This window comes from Mchenga conophoros, linkage group LG20, assembly GCF_057382185.1.
Source record: "Mchenga conophoros isolate Kocher_MC1m ecotype Shallow Benthic linkage group LG20, M_conophoros_male_GT1.1, whole genome shotgun sequence".
NCBI lineage: Eukaryota > Metazoa > Chordata > Actinopteri > Cichliformes > Cichlidae > Mchenga > Mchenga conophoros.
Genome location: NC_140545.1, coordinates 19,317,429 through 19,331,904, shown reverse-complemented (window position 1 = coordinate 19,331,904; position 14,476 = coordinate 19,317,429). Strand labels below are relative to the sequence as shown.

The window sequence follows — 14,476 nt, the reverse complement described above, 5'->3', positions numbered from 1 at the left end:
TTCTCTCCGCCTTTGTTAAAGAGTTGTTTACTAGGAAAAAGTGAAATAAATATAAGTACAAAGTCCTGACGTGCACTAGAGTACACAGTAATAAATTAGTCATTTCCTCTGTGAAACTAAATAAGCTTAATTCTTAAAGACCCCTCAAATTATTTACTAGATGTTTATTTTTGAAAATTAATAAAAATCTGAGTTTAACAAAACATTTTAAATGTAAATATCAAGCTTACCTTTCTTTCTTCCAGAAAATGTGCTTGTGGGCATGCCAGCCATTTTGAAAAACAATTGGCAAGGCCACACCCCCACACATGTGATATAATTTTAAAGGTACTGTTGTCCTGTTTAAGAAACATCAGGACTTAGATGAGTGGCAAGAAGAGTATGAGAGCTACAAGCAAAAACTAAATGTGTACTACAGTGCGCAAAAATGAAGTACTGGGTCATCAGGGGGTTGAAGTGCACCTTGAAGTGCACTTGAAAAGCTCACACAAGAAGGTTAACTTAGCTTATCTTGAAGAGCTCATCAGGGGGAGCACACTCCCCCTCCTTGAAGAGCTCCCCCACTCAACCCGCATCCCCAGAAAACAGCTAACACCAGGTAAGGCAGCGTGATGCATCCCAAGACAACAGGACTGGGACATCTAAATAACTGTGTGAGTCAATCGCCTTCAAAAAGTTTATCAATTCACTTGAACCAAAATTAGGCGCACCCGGTGCTGCAAGAGTTAATAGTCTCAATACCCAAGGATAAGCAGAAGAGCATGACTGATATGATGGAACTGGGATTTGGTTACACTTAATTTTTGCAAGACACTACTAAAACTATAACTGGCGCTAATCAGAACTAAGCTGAAAACTAACGATTTTCAGAAAAAAAAAACTAGACTAAACTAGCAAAGAATTGGTAAAAACTAATTACAACTGGTATAAAATTGAAAATCTGGAGTCGAAACTAAATAAAAATAAAAACTAATGAACATTGCAAAACAATTAAAACCCTGGTGCAGAAATTGGCAAATCTGACCAGGAAACGTTATAAAATGGATTGTCGGAACAGTCACCGTTAAAGTTACCTTTGACAGTCCAGACTAAGATGGCGTTGAACATCTTCAGGGCGGAAAAGGGTTGGTGTGACCAAGGTGTGGTTTGGCTTGTTGTACGTATATTTCGAGATCATATGGCTCTGGGTGGACCAGTTACCAGGGCATGGAAGGAGGACAGACTCATTAAATGAGGAGAAGGAATTTTCTGGGATTGGAGATCCTCTGGGTGAGTGGTTGACTGAAAGCATGCATAAAACATAAGCTATCTGTTGTTATTGATTGGTAATAGATTGATAATTGGCCACCTTTACAGCTGTATTGACTTGTTGTGGACGTAGTTTACTTCATGGTTAAGCACTCTAATTAACAGGTTGAAAATAGTGACATTAAAGGAAGAGTATGCAGCGCCACCCTGTCAGACCCCAGTGATGGTGGGGCTCAGGGATGAATCCGGTGAGCTGGATTCATGGTTGATTCAAAACTAAGTTTCCCCTGCTGTGGTCAGTGAGGGGAAAACAGGGGAAATAAAATTTAAAAGAGGCATTTATAAACGTTTATGTGTCAAGTTAAACGGGATAAAGGGGGTGTTCTACTGTTATTTTAGCATCAGCATTATTATTGCATCAGAATCATATAACAAGCATTGCATTAAACATTTATTGAAGCTTTTGACATTGTACTAACATTTGTGTTCCAGTGATTGTTATAACCGCAGGTTAATCTTCTATTCTTAATCGTATATTCACAGGTGTCAGGATAATCATATGATCTTCTATTGCAGGTGTAACCATGATCATTTTCAGACATATTGCAGTTTGTTGCTCATTATAGAGTTGTGCTCAAGTTAATAAGGGTTAAAAGCTACAGTCAACGCGATGTTTGGCTGATCTATGGCGTGGAGTGACTTCGAGCATAGAAGGCCGCACGCGCTTACATAACACTGATATCATGTTATTCTTTGTGATCTTTTATTCAATTATATCTTTAAGTTAAGTTTTAAGTAGTGGTAGTTAATTAAACGACATTCTTTTAAGATTATATACTTGAGTCAGAGCGTTACACGCAGATCAACTTAACAACCTGGGAGACCTTGTAGCTGCAATATTGTGTCTCCATAAGGGACAGTAGGTGGAAGCAAACACATGATTTTTGGGGGGCAAATGTGAGAGTTAAAAATGGCTAATTTCTTTTTTGATGTCTTTTCTCAATATGAGTGGTTTTAATAATTTTCAGACACACCTTGCAAATGTGCTTATAATGAGTTGGCACTCGGCCTTTTGAAGGTCATAAGCTTCGTTCGGCGTGATGGTCCGGACTGATAAAGTGTAGGAAATGCCTTGAGTGCAGAGGGCTAAATGCAAACACGCTTACACACACATAGGATATGATTAGAATAAGTCCCTGGGACATTCTGAATATTCTAAACCAAATCTGAATCACTAGAAGGTCAGTAGATAACAACATTAGATTATTAGGGTTAGGAAGAGAGGTGTTTTGGTTTTCTGTCTCTTACAGAGAAAGGAACAGACACCAGACGAGGTCACAGAGATGCGAGGATCCTTCGCAGCAGAGACAGACACAGTGACTGCCGAGACACCAACTGGGTCCAAGTGTCATGGCGTTTGGGCTCCAGCTAGTCACCTCAAAAGGATGGATCCCATAAACACAGCAATAACCATGAAGGGGTTGGCGGAAATCCAGGAACACCAGACCAACGAGGTTCGAGAGGCTCTTGGGGAAAAAGGGGGACGCGTTCCTGTTCCTTTTTCTGGAGGATATACAGGAGACACAGGACCCGAGGATACACAGATCGTTGTTTGAAATCGGGGCAGAATAATCCCCTGATCTGTGCCACGACTGAAGGGTTGTCTAACCCCTGAGGTTGAAGAAAGAAGAGCAGAGGATCACCCAACTGGAAGACACTGGTAGCTGCAGCAATAAAATAAAGGCTAAAAGCTCCTTGGACAGAGGTTCTAGTCTGAATACGTCTGAAGGGTATAAGGTAGCACCAAATAAAGCTGTGGGAGGACTGGGGAGTGTCATCTGTACCTGCTACTGTTGGAATAATAGTTTTTCTTACATCTGAACTGCGCAAACACAGAGGTCCTCTCACATATGGTTCGCCCATCAGGGGGACAAAGGACCTCGGGAGTGAGAAGAGATGAACCCGGACACACTGGATTACAGGGTGTTGGTGAGCTCATTATTCTAACGAGCTCATCAGGGGGAGTGTTAGATTATAATATTATTTTATGCCATGTTATACCCCTAATTAAAGATTGTGAATTATTATGTAGTCTTAGTTGGCATTATTCTCCTGAATTAGAAGAAGCTGATAACTATTGCATTAGTTAAACTGATTTGTATTACATTAGACTGCTGATTTATTCTGGATGAATGATATTGTTTTATGATGTTATAAGAAATACTGTTTGCAGAAAGTCATCGCCTTATTTGTCTGATTAGAAGAGAACGGAACATGCTGGAGTTTTCTGCCCCATCTCAGCAGGAGCAGATAAACGGGGAGCCAAGGTCGTAGCTTAGGCGCCATGTGAGAGAAAAGCATGTGAATGTTTAGGCTTTTATGATAAGGTGGGGGCACCAGAGGCTATAAGAGTTTGATCAATGCTCCACCATTTTGAGATCTGAGGCTGTCTGCATACAGTGTCCATCTCCCACGCGTGTGACTATTAAAATCATCGTTTGACTTAACTCGGCTGGACCAGTGTTGTTATTGTGGTTTTTTCTCTTGTCTCCATCCCCAATTTTGAACTCGTAACAGGGCCCAGTCATGAAGAACTTTAATAATACTGTTAGCTTAAAGAAAACGACGTCTTCTCTGTGCAGTTAATGAATGGGATATTAATGAATTAATAAAAAATGTCATGTAGGCTATTACAAGTAAACTAGTGTGAAATAAGAGGACTGTTGATCAGCCTACGCTGTGGAAAGCTGTGACTCTGTCACTGACACGTGTGGCATGATGGATGCAGTCATGCTGGGAGAAGCTACGTGAGTGCAGAAACCTCTGATCACCAGACGATCACGTGGTCATCAGTTTTCAAACAGCTCATTGCAGTTTTATAAATCATCTTCAGAGGTTATTTGAACCTTGTATTTGCAGAGACCTGCAGACCTGAGGCAGTAATGCAGTGATAATGACCAGCACACAGTGTAAGTCATGCTCCAGCTGCCCTGAATCTACAGTGTTGATTATTCCCACCATGTCTCTATGTTTCTGATCCAGTGTGGACGAGCTCTTTATTCAGTCTGAACTGGTTTTAAAACTAAAATACAATTGATTTGTTATTCATAGATTTTCAGATTTACTCTTACACAAAAAAGTAAAACATTTTTGTTGCCAGATCACACGTATTTACTTCCAGTCCTGAACAGAAGGAAATCGTTTTGATGCCTAAATGACATTTTATGTTCAGTGACAACCTGGTGTGCTTGGGTCCATGAATGCAGTGGTGTCGTGAGTGGGCCCTGTTACAGTCGTCAGTGCCAGCATGAGGTGTCAGTGAATATATTTACACATTACTTCATTTAAAGTACGAGTTTGTGTCTCTGTCCACAGGCAGTCAACCCCGGCTGTGTCCTGGAGGATTTTGTGCGCTGGTATTCACCTCGGGATTACGTAGAAGAGGAAGTGGTCGATGAGAAGGGCAACACGATGGTGACGGGGACACTCAGTCCCAGGATGAAGATCCCAGGCAACATGTGGGTGGAGGCTTGGGAGACTGCCAGGGTCACACCTGCACGACGCAAAAAAATACTTTTTGATGACACCAAGGAGGCCGAGAAGGTCTGAAGCAGGTCGTTCGTTTTGCCGCATGCGTGTTTTTAAGCCAAACGTGTTTACTAAGTGGATCACAAAGTGTTTTCATGAATGGTTCTGCTGATTTTCAGGATCAGCTTCTGCCATGGGACCGTTTTGGCTCATGTATGTTGGAGAAGTCAGTTTAACACAGATCTGTGCTCACAGACATGTTGAAGCATTTTCACATGTTGATGAAAAAGGATCTGATGCTGTCACACACGATGTTTAACTGACACACAGCAGCTCTCTGTGGTGTGATGGTGTTAAATGAAGAACAACTTTAAACCAGCTTCTATTAATGATCCGGTCGGCTTTATGGGAAAGGGACAAACAGTAACTGGGGTTAGTTGTTTCCTCACCCAAAGAGGGTCCTGGATTTGGACCCGGGCAGGTCCCTGCCAAGCATTTGCATGTTCTTCCTGCACATATGAAAGCAGAGCTCGGAGCTCCAGTTTGCACCATCACTGAAAATGTTGCCTGTCTTTTAAAGACATTGTTTATCCAAAAAGAGAAAGTTAAAAATAATGCTCACTGATAGTCTTATGACAGATTTAAAGATCTGGGTATGACCGGTCCCTCTGTGAATAACCATCATAGAGAAAGGTCACCGTTTATCTGGAGTCTTCTTCAGAGGCAGCCTGTTGGCTGTGCAAAAATATTCTGTTGATCTGAAAGAGCAAAAAGAAAACAGAAGCCAGGAAGACTAAACTTTTTGGGGGTTTGTCTTTAGGTTCTGCACTACATGGCGATGCAGAAACCTGCAGACCTGGCCCGTCACCTCCTGCCCTGTATACTTCATGCAACTATTCTGAAGTTGAAGGAAGAAGGTAAGTCCTCACCGTTTGGTTGAAAAACACGTTTATATGAAATAAAATCAGGGAAAATAACTCTGAGCCCACAGCAGGTAAATTACAGTAAGACCGAAATACAAAAAACTAAAGATATTAAAATAAGTACTAAGAAAATGAAATGCAACCCGAGATGTTAATGCAGAAAAAAAACCAGAAGCTGCATCTTGGACGCTGCCAGCATAATGCACAGGCTTTTGACGGGGCTCGCACACAAACACAAAGCAGATGATGAAGCATCACCAAATATGTTTCTGTTGTGATATTTTGATACCATGGTAGCATTTACAGGATATTGTTTTTGATGATGTTATACAAAGGACCCTGTTTCTGCAATGCCCTTTGTTTGAACCTCATCTCCTCTTGCTGTGCAGAGCGTTCTCACTCCCGAGGCGTAACATGTCGACGTTTTGTCACGTCCCGCGGCGTTCCTGAGGAACGCGAAAGGAGACCTTCGGCGTTCTTATGGTACGCGGCGGGTTATGGCTGGAATCCAGTGCAATGACGCTCCCGCGGTAATAGACGTTCCAGCCCTGTATTCCAGCCCTAAACCTAACCTTATCCCTAGCCCTGACCATAACCTTATTCCTGACCTTAACCAGGACTTTAATGATGTTAAATAGCGTGTTTCTAAGCGATTTGAAGAAAAAGAGCGAACATGTGTAGGTTCAGTCCAGACGGTTCTCATATTTCCTCTTTTTCCGAGGTCGTCATTTAGGAACGTGGTGGGTAGCCGAAAACGTAATATGGTGACGATTTGTCACCTAGCGTAAAATGTTACGCTTTGGGAGTGAGAACGGGTTGTGCTGTGACCCCATGGGCGACTTCCCTTGGCCTGCTGGTCTGGAAAATCCAACAGTTCATCTATATGTAAAGAAGGCACTTAAACTGGAACAGGCATAGCTGCTTGATCCTGCCGTGGAACAATAGGACGGGGTGCAAGCTCTCATGCTCCCAGGACGTGGGGGTGCATTCCTGGAGTGCACACCAGGCTTGCAGCCTGCTAAGGATCACACACAATTGATTATGTGCCTCTGGGTATACATGGTTAAACATTTCCTAATGCAAATAACTACATGCAGTATTCTACCATGTGCAAACTTATATCACTAAAGGATTCTAACTGTCTAGTGTTTAACGGACCTTTCAAAGGTATGTTGAGATTATAGAAGGCCCCTTTCAGAGCTAGGGGGAACTTCCTTATATGGTTGTAACTTGAAACTTGTTGACACACAAACCCTTCTGCCTGTAAAAACTGCTGCACAAAGAATAAACTTTGAGTTAGTTTGGGATGACAATTTAGAACAGTCTCCGCGTCTTTTTGTTCTTCCAAACTGCTCCCGGTACTCCGGCCGGTGCCGTAATTAACCGTTGATCATGCTTGAGAATATTTTAATTGTTATAGGAGGATGAACTCTGATGATGAAAGCCCACGCCTCAGAGAAACCCGGAATGGAGTTTCTTACAGTTTCCAAACCAAAGAAGATAAGATGAAGCATACCTGCGCAGCGGTGGGTGATGAGGAGAGGCCGCAGCGTGTCTGTCTTAAAGTGCAAGTTTGTGACAGTTTAAAGCTTAACAAGCTAAGACGCCAAACATCCAGAGCACAAAGACAAGTCAGAGGGCTTTTTCAGACACACACTTCTAAACCGTCGTGCTCAACAGTGTCTCTGCTAAAACTGCGTCTGTGCTCTACCCCTGTAAAGTTGCCTATCGAGTGCTTAATGATAAGGTGCATGGTAGCTGCTTTCCTCTGCAGGTGGATGAAGCCACTGATAGTGACAAAGGAATGACTTCTCTGGTGTATGCCTTATACCAGGGGTGTCAAACTCAAATACACAGTGGGCCAAAATTCAAAACTGGAACAAGGTCGCGGGCTAACATTAATATTTATTGAAAAAAAAAATCTTCCTCCAGATTTAAGAATGAATCTCTTCTTATGGACTCAAACAAGTTTTGCTGAAAAACTGAATATGGAACAAGCAAAGTTTAATACTAAACAATATGTATATTAGTTGTATAATACCAGTAGGCCAGCTCTAATAATAATTTGGTATGGCTTCGCGGGCCAAATGTAATTAGGCTGCGGGCCAAATTTGGCCCGCGGGCCAGAGTTTGACACCTATGCCTTATACTGTCATCACTGCCACCCTGCTGCAACTGACTGAAGCATCCTGATGCCAGGCTGAGCATGCATGATGCATGATCCCGCGTGATCCCTTGCATGACCATCTGACTGTTCTTGGTGGAAGTGACTTGACAGAGCTATCGAGATGAAGTTCTCTAACCTGTACAACAACCTGGCCTGTGGCAGTTTGCGTGTCGCCTCCACATTGCCAGAGATCACTAGCATATCCAGACACTTCCTTGGCCAGCATTTAGTGTTGATGTCTCTCCCACTGAATATGCCTGGGTAATTTTGGGCTGGCATGTTCATTAGAGGCAACCAGAACCCATTGCAGCTGGATGCTGCATTTATCTATGAATGGAAAGAAATTGCTCAACAACAGATCTGCAGTCTGTGCTCAGACAGGTGACTGCTTGCACCTGTCTGAGGTAATACTGTCAAGCACCGTCATTATAACAGTCTTGTACTATACATACAGTGTATATATGTGTTTTGTTTCTTTCTTTCTTACTACTATTGTACATCAGTAAAGTGCAGGAGCCCATTTTTCCAACTAGATAAAAGTCTAATACAACCCAAGAAAACAGCTTAGCCATGAATCACACTTTGTAATATCTGTGTTTGGATATTACAAAGTGATTTTATTAAACAAAATGGCCTATTAAGGTTAAATATGAGCTAAATATGATATTGTAGTCCATTCGTAAGAGTGTTTTGAAGTGCTTATTTTACTAGGTGACCTCTGTGAGGCAAACATACAAAATGCTGTATGCTATCTGTGAGGCTCATATGCAATTTCTTAAATCCAAATCAAATCAAAACAAAGCTTTTTTTTTATGTAATGAAAGGTTCATTAAAACAATGTAAATATACATTTCAAAACAATTCATGGCAACAGTTGCCAAGTCATGATGATGTCATGGGCTCCATTCCCCAAATTCCACAGTTAGGTTTGATTTTGAACACTTCAAGACAAACTGCAGACAAAAAAACTAAGAAAAGCAGTCACAAAACTCAAGATGAGTGAAGAAGGCCAGCTGCCATACAAGTCGAGCTCAGTAAATAATGAACTCTGTTTGGAGGGACAATTTTGTGATGCAATCATCAAAGTGGAGGATGTTGAATTTCCGGTCCACAGGATCATCCTATGTAACTGTACGCCGTACTTCAGGTGAGTTGCTTACCTGATAATGTGAAGGACAGTTGACTGATTTATACCTGTGAAAAATGTAATTCATGGTCTTAGTTGGTGAAACAGTGCCAACCAAAAGGAACAGGTTGAATCATAAAACTTTTCTGATAGAAAGACTTTGTCACGGTCAACTGACAGATACACCCAAAACATAATGCAAACATTTGCAGATTTCATCATTACCTTCACAGAGCTCCAGATTCCACTTCAGTAAATGTGCCATTTAAAAAGCACTGTGAATCACTTGGTGATTGTGTGAAGTCTAATTGAAGTGTTTTATTAAGTTACATTAATATCTTCCCCACTGTTATTGAGACAGTAAGACACACCAGACTTCCTGATACTAAAAAGGTTGAACTGTGTTATACAGTTATACGCTGAGCAAAAGTTTTGAGTTGCCTCTCATTTTTTTATATTTTGCTTTGAAACAGATGATTTTTTAAAAGTCCACTTGAGCAATAGTTCTGTGTTTTTTTGAAGACTTCTAAAGGTTTCGTTTGGACATTTTTCACCCTTTTTAGTCCAGTGCTTGTACCCGATCATTTTCAGAGGAATGGTTTCCTCATCCTCATCAGAAATGGTTTCATGGTTCATGTAAAACCTGTTAAAACCAATAAATAAATGTTAAGAAAAAAAAAGAAAAGAAATGGTTGTGGAAGGGAAACAGAGACTGTAATTAAGCAACATGCACTGGAACTTCCATAAGGAAAGGAAACAGACTGAGGTATGCCAAATTACGCAATAACTAGACTAAATATCAGGGTAAACTGGCCCTATGGAGTTGATTTCAATATTTGTCATAGAGGTACAACAGTGAGTGTTTAGAGTTAACTTTAAAGCACGGTGGAGGCTCTGTCATGGTGTGGGACTGCATTGTGTTTGGCAATAGCTTCATAAACATGCTGCCAATGTAATAAAGACATTGAAAACCCAACAATCAAGTGCACTAAACATGTACAAACTCTGTTTTGGAGTTACTTGGAGTACTTGTGCATGACATAGTTTATTATCTTGTTGCCTCCACAACTACATGCAACTTTGAGCAGGTTGTTCTTGAGGAGGAGTTCCTGCAGCTAACTGTGGAGGAACTTGCTGACATCCTTGATAGAGAGGACCTCAATGTGCAGTTGGAGACCACTGTGTATGAAGCGCTTACAAAGTGGATTAGCCATGTACCTGTACAACGGAAACAACACCTCACCGCTCTGTTTGTCCAAGGTCTATGAACTTTCATTACTACATTTAGTTTGGACTTAAATCTTCAGCATTTAAGTCATAGATTGAGTCGATCCATCTGGGTATAAGGATGCTTTAATATCTTGAGATGTTGCTCTTTTCAGGTGTAGCCAAACCACATTTAAGAAATTCTCTTCAAGAGCATTAAAACCGTATCAGATCTCTACACACATACTATAGAATAAATTATATTTATTAAGTATAGTTGCTAGGGCTATGACTAAAAACTGTCCCTGTTGACGAAAAGGCTAATGGTGTCTGACTTTGGTCGCTCTCTTGCTAGCAATAAGAAAATTAAACAACATTAGGAGCATTATCCTAAAGAAGCTTGAGTTTACTAAAACTGATGTAGTTGAAATTCATAGTCACATTCTCTTCAGTCATCTCTCTATAGGTCCGACTGGGATTGATGACGTCAGACTACCTAAAGGACAATGTGCTGTCTAGTGAGCTGGTGGAGGCCAATTCTGAGTGCCTGTCCATGATAAGTAATGCCATCTTAGACATACATGATCTAGGAAGCAGACCCTTCATGTCTGCCTTGTATCACCCTCTTGCTCGTCCCCGCCTGCCTCATTCCATCCTGCTGGCCATTGGGGGGTGGAGTGGTGGTGAGCCAACTAACGGCATCGAGGCCTACGATTGCCGGGCTAACCGCTGGGTCAACGTAACGAACAACCTCGAGTGTCCTCGTGCTTATCATGGAGCCGCCTTCCTCAACGGGTACGTCTACTCCGTTGGTGGCTTCGACGGGGTGGAGCATTTCAACAGCGTCCGTAGGTTTGACCTGACCACTCACGCCTGGAATGAGGTGGCGCCCATGCACTCCCGCCGCTGCTATGTGAGCGTGACTGTGTTGAACGGGTTCATCTATGCCCTGGGAGGCCACGACGGGCATGTACGACTCAGCAGTGCAGAGCGCTATCAACCTGAAATCAACCAGTGGAGTCTTATTGCACCGATGCACGAACAGAGGAGCCACGCCAGCTGCACAACACTTAACAACTGGGTGGGTGAAGTAAAACAGTAGCAGAGAAATAGAGTAGGGTCTAAGGCACACAGGCCTAGAGACCTGTCAGCAACCTTTGGTAACAACCAGTTGCTAGGGGAAAATGTGTACTCCTCAGCTGGTTAGGCAGTGGTTGTATGAAAGACTCTACAGATTTCTACAGCAAATAGTTTGAGTATTTGCAGTAAGTCAGAGTACTCCATGCAAACCTCAACAGTCTGCTTACGACCAAAGGAAACACAAGGAGGCTTGTGGTGCAAAACCTTCCTGGTTACAATTTCACAGTAGTGACAGCCATCAACCTCCAGCAACCACTTGCCAACCAGTCAGGGAATACACATTTTTACAGTGAAGCGAGGTGCAAGATAGGTCACAAACTGGTTTCTATGTTCATGTTTTCAAATTTAAAAGTATAGTTTAAAAAGTTGAAAAATATACTAATATATATCTATTTTGTTTCTAACTGATCACAAGTGCATCTTTGCATTTATGTACAGTACTTTATTTGAGTTGACTTGTCAACTAAAATATAACAGATATTAAAAAAATTGTAAAACACACACATTTGTTAATTGTCATATTTTTCAGTTGGACACTTGGGTACTGAGTATCGGTCTTACTTCACAAATGATGTGGAAACATTTCACTTACAGGTAACATTGTTTCCAACTGAAATCTAAGAAATGTAAAAATTTTTAATGTCCCTTTTTTGTTTTCAGATTTACATTTGTGGTGGACTCAATGGCAACGAGTGTCTGCAGACAGCTGAATATTACAACCCAGAGAGCAACCAGTGGACGATGATCAGTCCCATGAACAGCCGCCGCAGCGGGATAGGTGTCATTGCATATGCGGATCATGTCTTTGCAGTAAGACCACAAAGTAGTGCTGACACTCACGTAACATACAAATCAAATCTGTAATGTGCTTTGATCAGCAAGGCTTAACACAGATTTGGCTGACACAGAATTTGGCTAACTTTGTTTTGTATTTATCAATGATCAGATTCCTATCCTGACCACAGGTTCAGAGAAGGCATTCTTACTCATTCTATGTATTAATTTAACTGATTAGTGATGTTTCTGCCTCTCTTTTTTTTTTCATGTGCCTCATTCCCAAAATGTTGTGTCTTTGATGATTTCACATTTCACTCAGTACAACAGAAATACTTATTCAAAACCAACATTGTCATCCTCATCGTTCCATAGAGGACATATGTTAGAGACAATTTCAAACTTATCCTGCAATACCTTTAGAAAAATGAGGGAATAAGCCAAGTGATTAGAACTCATCCCCTGGGGACGGTAGGCCTTTTAGCTGTAAATTTATCTTGCTATTTGCCTTAAAACCACTTATTTAGTTGTTTTGCAGCTGCACCCTTTGGTAAAAAGCAAAGATTTTAGTCTCACCTTCTGAGACACACTTCTTTATTTAGCTAGCTACCGTTTAGTATTTATTTTCTATTCAGACTAAGTCTCTATTCAAAAAAAGGAAAAGTTATCATCAGCAGAATGCAGTGACCTTACCCTGGTGCTGACCTCAGGGTCTTTGATCAGGCTTATAGGCACCAAGGCCTGTCAGGGCTACTTTAATCTGTTATAGGAAGAAAGGACTGGAACTCAATGTTCCTTTTTGGACTAAAGGCAAAAGAGCTGTGAAGACATTTATACTGAAAACACAAATACTTTTTGTTGAGGGCTATTCATCTTTGTTGATAATAGCGTGGTGTAATAGACAACAGCACTTTAATAGCTGTAGTTGAGGCTTGAGTGAAAAAAGGTCTCATACAGACTTCCACAACAGCTGGCTTCTACTTTATTTTACTTTCTCCTTTTAATTCAGAAGTCATTTTCACACACCACTGCACCCTGATCTTTTCTAGACATTCCCAACAAATGCGGGCCTGTGAAAATGCAAATACTGGGACGTTAATGGGCCTTTTTTAAACAACTTTTATGTGTAAACTCCATATAACAGCATGAGAATATGTCAGGTAGCTGTTCGCTTTATCCAGGTAAAACCCTAAACCAATCAGAGTATTTCCAGTAGTCAGATCACACCTAAGGTAAACAATTTCCTTGTATCTGCTACCTATTAAGGGCAACTTTGGACAATATTGCAACTTAATTCTTCCGTCACTTTCTGGAGTATCTGTGCAAAAGCAGCTAAAGACATATAGCAGGTGCATTTTCTTACAGGGGTACGGTGAAGCTGGTTACACTTACATTCAATCATTTGAGCCACGTATTTACTTTTAGGTTGGTGGCTTCGATGGAAACAACTATCTGCGCACCGCTGAGGCTTACAACCCGCATACCAACACGTGGAACCTCGTGTTCTCTATGCTGACCCCCCGCAGCAACTTTGGCATTGAGGTAATTGATGATCGCCTCTTTGTCGTCGGGGGTTTCAACGGCTTCACCACCACTTCGGACGTCGAGTACTACACCGCTTTAACCAATGAGTGGTATGAGGCGTGCGACATGGATATTTTCCGCACAGACTTGAGCTGCTGTGTGATGTCCGGACTTTCCAACCTGACTGAGTACACCTTTCCTCGTGACTTCCTGCCACTTGAAAATGTTCTGAAATTAGCAATGGAGTCAGCAGAGTCCACGTAAAATCTTTAAAGTGCAGTACTGCCATGTGTCAACATCTGAGTCTCCAACATGAAGGACTGAAATAAATCTTTAGAGCATTAAACTGCTGGTGAACTGGACATTTTATGTATGTATCTCAAAAACTTTCAGTAGGAGAGCCTGCACTGTAGATACTGGGTTTTATTAAGAGAATGCAATTGCAACAATAACAAATTGAAAAGATTTTTTCATTCCCTGTAATGTATGGCTGCTGAGCAGCCATACCAGACATGCACACAGGGTGACCAGATCACAATAAGCCGCATGTCGGACTTTTCAACTCTTGCTAGGTAAACACCATAAGAATAAAGGGAAGTTTTCACTCTCCCTTGTTATTTCAGCTGCGGTTCTGTCTGGTAACAGTCTATAGGTTTGAGTAAGGATGTATCCAATATTTTACAGTTGTACTAGCCAATACCCAATAAAGCAATTCTTACTTTTATACCAAACTAGTCAGTCTCAGCTTAGTCAATTTACTCTTTCACAGTAGAGCCTATTTTCTGAATAGTCTTCTGTCTAAACTCAAGATTAAAAAAAAAAAAAATCTTAAAATTAACT

The 14,476-nt window shown here is 41.3% G+C and overlaps 1 protein-coding gene across 1 annotated transcript; it reads left to right on the top strand.

Moving 5' to 3' along the window:
• Nucleotides 1–8,906: 8,906 nt before the first annotated feature.
• LOC146550631 (uncharacterized) lies at nucleotides 8,907–14,111 on the top strand. Its single transcript, XM_085260441.1, has 4 exons — nucleotides 8,907–9,013; nucleotides 10,651–11,279; nucleotides 11,999–12,148; nucleotides 13,538–14,111. Exons 2-4 carry the CDS (start codon nucleotides 10,680–10,682, stop codon nucleotides 13,898–13,900), a joined length of 1,113 nt encoding a protein of 370 aa, XP_085116567.1. The 5' UTR covers nucleotides 8,907–9,013; nucleotides 10,651–10,679; the 3' UTR covers nucleotides 13,901–14,111.
• Nucleotides 14,112–14,476: the final 365 nt, after the last annotated feature.